Consider the following 8,207-nt stretch of genomic DNA (forward strand, 5'->3'; position numbering starts at 1 on the left):
GGTTGGGTTATACTTTTGAATAGGTTGGGTTGGGTTAAGATTTTTTCAAACCGCCATAATTAGGTTGGATTATAAAAATATTGTAAACCGCCCAACCCAACCCGCATGCACCCCCTACCCAAAATTAGGCGAAGGCTATGAACTTAGAAATGGAGAGCAATTCGAATAAATGACCTTAAAACTTTGTGTTTCGTCGTTTTCTAAAATATTGTCCCAACTGGTTGATTAATTTGCAAAATTAATGGGAAGAGGTCTTTATTAATGAAGGGCCTATTTATTCATTAGCATGCATAACAAGGTACCCAGAAAATTGTATGGTTTCTTTTATGGTAGTATGTGCATGAATTTGTTTTTTTTTTTATTAACCTAGATATCCAATCTGTTATGCGAACTGACTAATTTAAGAGCGATCACCTGCTTTGCAGATAGTCCAGAGTCACCGCATTTGAACCTCCATGGCTACAAAGGGATTTTTATTTCTCTTTGGATTTGAATCTGGGATCTTCTGGTGTTTTTGATCTTTGAAGTAAAGCTCAAACCAATAAATCACCACCTTTGTGGTTGAATTTGTTGTTATCAATGTTGTATGGATAACCCATTAGACATATGATCTCTATGGATTACATACCAATCTAGACAGCCATGCATAATGATATAAATGCAATAAAGCTAAAGTCAATAAACATGAGATACTTCCAAGCACTTTGTGGGGCAGAACTCAGTACCACTACAGTCATAACATTAGGTGCAATGTCTCATTCAATTCCAAACACTAACTAGATATTTTATGCAAACAACAAAACAGCAGGTAATATAACATAATCCTCCACTGATTTTTTATCATAATTCATTCAATCATTAAGTCTTATATGAATAAAGTTGTCAGTGTGGATTAATTTTTATCTATATAGATTGGGAAGCTTTTTTCATAGATGGAAGGAGCTTGTTCTTTTAATTGGAAAGGGCGAGTTAGAAAAACTTGTCTTTCTACATAAAGCTCACCCATAGAAGCTTGTTGAATAAGTCACTTTCCATATTATTAAGCCACTACATATAGTCATGTGAATAGTGTTCATCATCTCTAAGATGCTGCAGCAATTGGAGGTGGTTGTGAAGCTCCTGTTAAGAAACTCGGTGTTAATACATTCATATTGCAAATAGCTTTCTTATCAACTTCGTCGTCGTCATCATCATCGTCATCGTCCTCTTCCTCATCATCGGCATCCCAAAGAAACCGAGCGTAAGAAGCCATAACATAACTGCACCATCAAATCACAAAAGCTCAGACCAATCGGGGAAGAAACATCAAAGCGTAAAGCAGAGTTCTTTAATTAAGTATTTATGATAACATTGATCTTACCAGTCATCTGGGGAAGCCTGAACAGCTTGATCGAAATAACTCCGTGCACGAGGAGCATCCTTATGTGTCTCCCAAATCAAATCAGCATACATTGACAACACATTTCCATCACTTGGGTTTGCCAGTATTGCTCTGCTGCAGTACTCTTCGGCCTTCGAAAAGTCTCCTCGTACCTATTCGAAACCATAGATCATTCATTCAATAAAGAATCATAACCCCATTTGGATTAGAAATCAAGATTTGTAGCATATGCATACCTCTTTCAAGTATTTGGCATAATTGCTAAGAAGCATCGAGTTCGCAGGGTTTGCTTCAATCATGGTCTGGTAATACAGATCGGTACCATCTTCGTGATGATGATTACTGTGACCACCACCGCCTGAGATCTTCCCTTCACCGCCACCGCCACCGCCACCTCCACCTGCCCCATCCACCATAACCCCAAATCCCCTCCCCTCATTATCATATAATCCATAGTTTGAAAACAGCAAAACCCCACAATCGCTCTCCTCTCCTTCCGTATCTTCTTCAACAGCTATAGCAGAAAGCAAACAATTTGTATTCTTTCTGAGTGGACTCTTACACTTGGAGAGGGAGCTAGCGATCAAATCAGCCTCCGATGAAGCTCTACTGATCTTCTTAGAAGAATCATTAAATGAATTCAAAGAATACAACGAAATTGTTGGTAATTTGGGGGTACGACGAATAGATATGGACTCCAACGACAATGATTCGCTCAGGTTTTCGTGTCGAAACCATGAATTGAGGGCCGGATTAGATGAGCTACGAAGTAGCATTTTCGAAAGCCCAAATACTTATTTCAAGAACTATAAAACCCCAAAAAGAATCCAAGATCGAGGGTTTGAAAGAATCGAAAGAAGGTTTGGAGGATTTTATAAGGAGAAAGGGCGGGGCGGGCATTAGATCTGCGCCGTTGGTATGGCGGCTTGTGACACGGCTGACGGCCAGCCGTTTTCGGCTTTGTTTTCTTTTGAGTGAATTACATTTTCAGTCCCTGTATTTCTCAATTTTAACGGATATTGTCTTTAAAATGAACGTTTGATGAATATATGTGGATCAGATAATTATTTGAATCGTTTGACATCAGTGACTCAGTGTCACAAACTTAGTATTGGGATAATTCAAATGAATCTTCTAATCTTAAAAGTTATAAGAGCGGCTCCTTATATATACTCAGATTCTTGTTCACATATTTATAGTAGTTACAACTGTTAGCGGATAAGATTTAAGAGTAGTTACAATTGACTCAGAGTCATAAGCAACAAGTCCATAAAAGAAACTTATGGGCGGAAGGCCCAGAGGCTCTAATCGTCTATCTTAGAAACAAATCCTAGTTCGGAGAATCTGATTTTAGAGGTTCTAATCTTAACACTCAGAGGAAGCTCTTCAGAAGAACCAGAAGTTGTCTTTAACCAGAAGCTCTAATCCAATACTTGCTTGAATTTTAGCCAAGTTAAGGAATAGGAATGGCAATGGGCCGGGTTCGGGTCAGGTATTGGTCTCCCCGTCCCCAAAACCAATAGCTAAAACCGTCCTCGTAACCGTCCCGATCCCCTTCGGGGATCTTATCAGGGATCTCCATCGGGTCCCCACGGTTTCCCCAGTCCCTGTTGGGGAACCCGTTAAGGGTAAAAATCATCCTTTTCACCGTTGGTTATAACCGAACCCGAAACCGATCTAGAAAAAATTACAATATACTAATTTTCAAATTAAAGTGAATTACAATTTTTTTTAAGATGTAAGTTTAAATGTCTCAAACATAATCGAACCAATTACAAACGATGTATTAGATTACAATATAAAACTAAACATAAATTCAAACATCATACAACTAAAATCACGATTTTAGACAAATAAACTAGACTTTTTCGTGAGCTTTATTTGGTTTGTTGAGGTAAAATGAATAAAAAAAAAAATTTAAATTTTAATGTTACTATTTTCTTTTAATGAAATTATACATATATATATATATATATATATACACACACACACAATATCGGGCCGGATTGGGTCGGTGATCGTTGTCCCCGAATTCGTCCCCGATCCCCGCCCCGTCCCCGATAAGATGTCCCTGAACCCGGCCCAAAAGTTTCGGTTTTCGGTTTTCACCATCGGTTTCGGTTTTTTTTTTGCCATCCCTATTAAGGAACAATTTCAAAAAGGCTTCCGACCCTCTTAAATTCCTCCTAATTGTCCAGAAACATAAAGTTCTTAAGTAAACTACCAAGGACCCTACCTCTAGGAACCTGTAAGTGGGCACAACTCGCTTGACCACCCCCCTCCCCCCGCCTTATAGCGATATATGGTGATAAATACAACATTTATGAGTGTGCACTCCACATCTCTTAGCTCACTTATTATTTGCCTCTTCACCTAGTCGATCTCACGTAAATCAAAATTACACTAAAATAATTGATGACACTAAAATCATCAACAACGATTAGTGTGGTTTGTTTTCCTCAAAGGTTTCAGACCCTAACACTGATGTAGTTAGAAAAGTAAGTTAGGGTGAAAGGTATTTTAGTTTTTTTTTTTTTTTTTAAATGAGATCTAGGGAGAACTCCAAAAAAGAATAATGAAAAACAGATCAAAATAAAAATCAATATTAATATCAAATTAAAGAGGGGGTTTTCTACTCCACTAGCATTGGAGCTCTTGGGTAACATGGGCTATGGAGCGGGGACCCCAATACCCATCCTCCATCCTCAATCTCCAATCCCCGTTCCCTTTCCCATCCAATAAATATGATCACATCTTCATCCTCATCCTTGAATGAATCAGTAAAGAATAGGGGATCGAGGAATTTTTTTCCGTTTATATGAGGAAAAAAATATCAAAATACTCTTTTTAAATCTAAAAGATACTAAACTTTTATAACCAATATATTTAATAATAGATATACATTACATTTAATAATAAAAATATAATGTATTTATTAAATAGATATATAATATATTTAATCGGGGATGGGGTGGGTCGTGGATCACGTTACCCGACCCCATCTGCATCCCTAGTTTTTAACTTTTGAGAAACCTTGTCCCCGGTCTTCAGTTTTACAGGAAATCTTTGACCGAAACAAGTACATTGAGTTCCCCAATGAGAAGGGTCTCATTCTCATACCTACTCTTGGGGGAAGGTGGTAGGAAGCGTGTCGTGACTTTAGTGGATGAATCTAATTTAATAGAAAATAAAACAAAACTTAAAAAGATCAAAATTCTCTTCATCTTAACTGAATTTTTGTAACGATGTTAGTGTTAGGAATTCAAACCATTGAAAGTAAAAACCAGAAGGACACTACTTGTTACAAATCTATTGTGAGAATGATATATGCTAAAATCAATAAAATTTATGGACGAAAAATGTAATTCACTCTTTTCTTTTTCTTTTTCTTTATATATTGTCTCTTAGCAAAATAACAAATAATATGTGTCCAAATTAAAACGTTTTTTTTTTCATTTTATGAAATAATTAATATATTAAATATTAATAATAATATTAAAAACACAATTTGAATAATAAAGTATGGTAAACATTTATTATATTGGTTTATAGTTAGATTTTATCAATTTTACATATTAAACCGGTTAGCATCAAATATAATACAAAGGGCTTATTTAATTTTACATATTAAACCGGTAGCATCATGTGAGACCCACCACAAATGATTTTTTAAATTGTTGTTTGTATTTTTTTGGTCAAAAAGAAGGGGATCGCCCCCATGGTCATGGATCGCCCCCCGGGGGAGATCCATGTGGTCGTTTTGGCAATTTCGTGAAAAATTGTTATTTCGTTGATATATCGGGTATATTTTGGTCATTTTGGTGATTTTTTCCCAATTTAATTAGTAATGGCCATTGTATTTTGTTTTGAAAGTGGTTCCTATCACTAATTCCATTAAAAAGAAGCTTGTAAAGTGAGGAGCATTTTAGTCTTATTACCTGTTTCGTTGAATTTTTTTTTTATACAAACCATCATCGGCCAAAACCAGTTCATCATCTCCGTCCAGAATCCAACCACTATCAGCCAAAACCATGTCATCATCTCTGGCCAGAATCAACCACCATCGGCCAAAACCAGGTCATCATCTCCGGCCAGAATCCAACCACTATCGGCCAAANAACCACTATCGGCCAAAACCATGTCATCATCTCTGGCCAGAATCAACCACCATCGGCCAAAACCAGGTCATCATCTCCGGCCAGAATCCAACCACCATCGGCCAAAACCATGTCATCATCTCCGGCCAGAATCCAACCACCATCTCTAGTAACTAATATTTTACTGTTATGCATGAAAACAATTTTAATATATGCAATGGTCCAACCAAAGAAAATGTAGGATCCACATCATATGCAAAATAGGGAGATCTAAATTTTAAAAGGAGTATTTTGTTATATTGTTACTCTGTATGCAGGAGTAATATGTATGTATGTGCATGATTGTTGTAAGGAATTATGAACTCATTGTTCTTATTAACTGGTTAGTGGTATACATCTCAAGCATAGTTTTAAATAATTCGTTATGGCGCATTATGACATCAAGGCTTGGGTTTGCCACCATGTTAACGCTTATGACTCCACTCTAAGGCTTGGATTGCATCGTAACATGTTATGGCACGTACGACAAGTTGTGGCGCATTACGACGTGTTATTTTGTAAGGTGTGAGATTATTTTTAATATATAAGTTGAAGGATAAATGATAATTATGTACGAGATCTAAAACTTAAATAAACAAAAAAGGAAATCCAAAAACTCAAACCCTAAATAGATAAATATATACTCACATTCTCGTACACAAAGAGGCGAACACAATTTTTTTGGAAATTAAAGAAAGTGGTGAGCAAGATTCAAGAGATTTAATTCCGATTTTACACTTTTGATATCATTTTTTATAAGTTCTTTATATTTACTATCAATGGTTCTTAGTTTTATTACTTTATATGAATTTAATTTGTAATATGGTATTATTCAAAACACTAAAAACACAAGTGTATATATATATATATATAGGGACCTTTACAACCCAATTAATTGAGATATTTATAGAAGTGATTGGAGTTCATTTATTATGATTTGAATATTTATGGAATATGAATACAGTTTATTAATTATGATTAATACTTTATATTAGGAAACAATTAATTGATTAAAAATTGAATGGTTGAGATGAGGGTTGTATAGGATGTAGAAATGGCAAAGGGTGTAGAATAACATCCCTATATATATATATATATATATATATTAATAGGGTTGGGTTTCAGTGGGAAAGAGAGTTAAAGTGAGAAGCGTAAGAATGATCTCCGTCTTTGGATGCACATTAGAATGAGATACTCCGAGATGAGATCCACTAGATCACTCCCCATATCAAACGTGATTCATGGGTGAGTTTGAGATTAAAGGTAATCAAGGGTCTAGATTCCTTTTTACTCTTCTCACATTAACTCTCATTCTCACACGATCTTTCACTTATATATATATATATATATATATATGTGTGTGTGTGTGTGTGTGCCCCACCTTAGGGCACGTTTTTGGAAAACGCCTCGCAAGGCTCGAGGCTTGTCCTCACCGCCACGTCATGCCTCACGTTATTTAGAACCTTAATCTCAAGAGCAAAAATATCAAAAGTAGACAAGGGCAAGGAAAAGGTCTAGATCGACTATACAATGTTTTTTCATTCAATATTTAGTTTTTGTTTTAGCATTGGGATGTTTTATTTAAATTATGGTTTTCTAGTAATATCTTAGTTTGATATGAAATGAACTACAATTGTTCAACATTTGGTTTCAACTACGATTGTCTTCAATACCGGAAGATTTTTCATTTCATTTTGTGATGATATTTATGTTGATTATGAGGATTTGTAGCTGAGTACACAAAACATCTTCATAGTTGAAATGTGGGCGTTATTGAAATAAGAGGGAGAATTAAACGGTAACAAGATCAAAATAAAAGAACATGAGAATAACCAATTCACTATGGTTCTGTATTAAAATCACATGTGATTAAGGAACATGGCCAACACAAGAGTGTGCGAACGACTTAGCCCGTGATCTAGATAACAGTCAAGGTCGCGCTTAATCACATGTGAAGAGTTTGGTATAAAATCACATGTGATTTGATCATTCTTATATTCTCTTATTTGATCACTATTCTCGTTTGAACCTGATTTATAAAAAAAAATATTAATGATTAAAAAAACCATATTCAAGAATAAGTTGATAAAAATATTGATGATAACCATAAATTTATATAATAAAAAAATCAGAAATATAACACCAAAGATTTTATAAGAAAAATCTCATAAAGCAGGACCATATGATATGATGTATACAAATAAAGATGATGATTGATTGGTTTTGGAAAAAATCTACAAGTTGTGTGAAGGAGGTGATGATATGGATGGCATATGAATTATGAGCCTCATGGAGAATTTTCATATCTTAACAAGGTCACAAACGTGAGGTGGGGTGGAATCAAATTTAGAGCTCATTTGACTCCAACAAGAAAAAGATCTTTCTGTTTGATCCCTTTGCAACCAATGGGAATTTTCTCAAGTATTTTGATTGGTATATCTTTCTAGACATTATTAAAAAAAAAATTTAATAATGTCAAAAATCCACTCCTTCAACTTAGAGATGGCCAAATGAGCCCGGCCCGGTCCGGTCCGTAACCGTCGGAGGATCGGAACCGGGACCGGAGAGGGACCGGAACCGGCCCGGGACCGGTATGGACCGGTTGTGGACCGCCGGTTATGAACCAGTTATGGATTTTAACGTTTTTTAGGACCGAGACCGGTTAAGACCGGAACCGGTTATGTAACCGG

General features: G+C 35.8%; 1 protein-coding gene across 1 annotated transcript; it reads right to left on the minus strand.

Moving 5' to 3' along the window:
• Positions 1–674: 674 nt before the first annotated feature.
• Positions 675–2,300, minus strand: LOC112516906. Its single transcript, XM_025124157.1, has 3 exons — positions 1,618–2,300; positions 1,361–1,533; positions 675–1,259 (listed from the first exon to the last, which is right to left on the minus strand). Exons 1-3 carry the CDS (start codon positions 2,155–2,157, stop codon positions 1,082–1,084), a joined length of 891 nt encoding a protein of 296 aa, XP_024979925.1. The 5' UTR covers positions 2,158–2,300; the 3' UTR covers positions 675–1,081.
• Positions 2,301–8,207: the final 5,907 nt, after the last annotated feature.

Source organism: Cynara cardunculus (genome assembly GCF_001531365.2).
Source record: "Cynara cardunculus var. scolymus isolate 2C chromosome LG 8, CcrdV1, whole genome shotgun sequence".
Taxonomy (NCBI): Eukaryota; Viridiplantae; Streptophyta; class Magnoliopsida; order Asterales; family Asteraceae; genus Cynara; species Cynara cardunculus.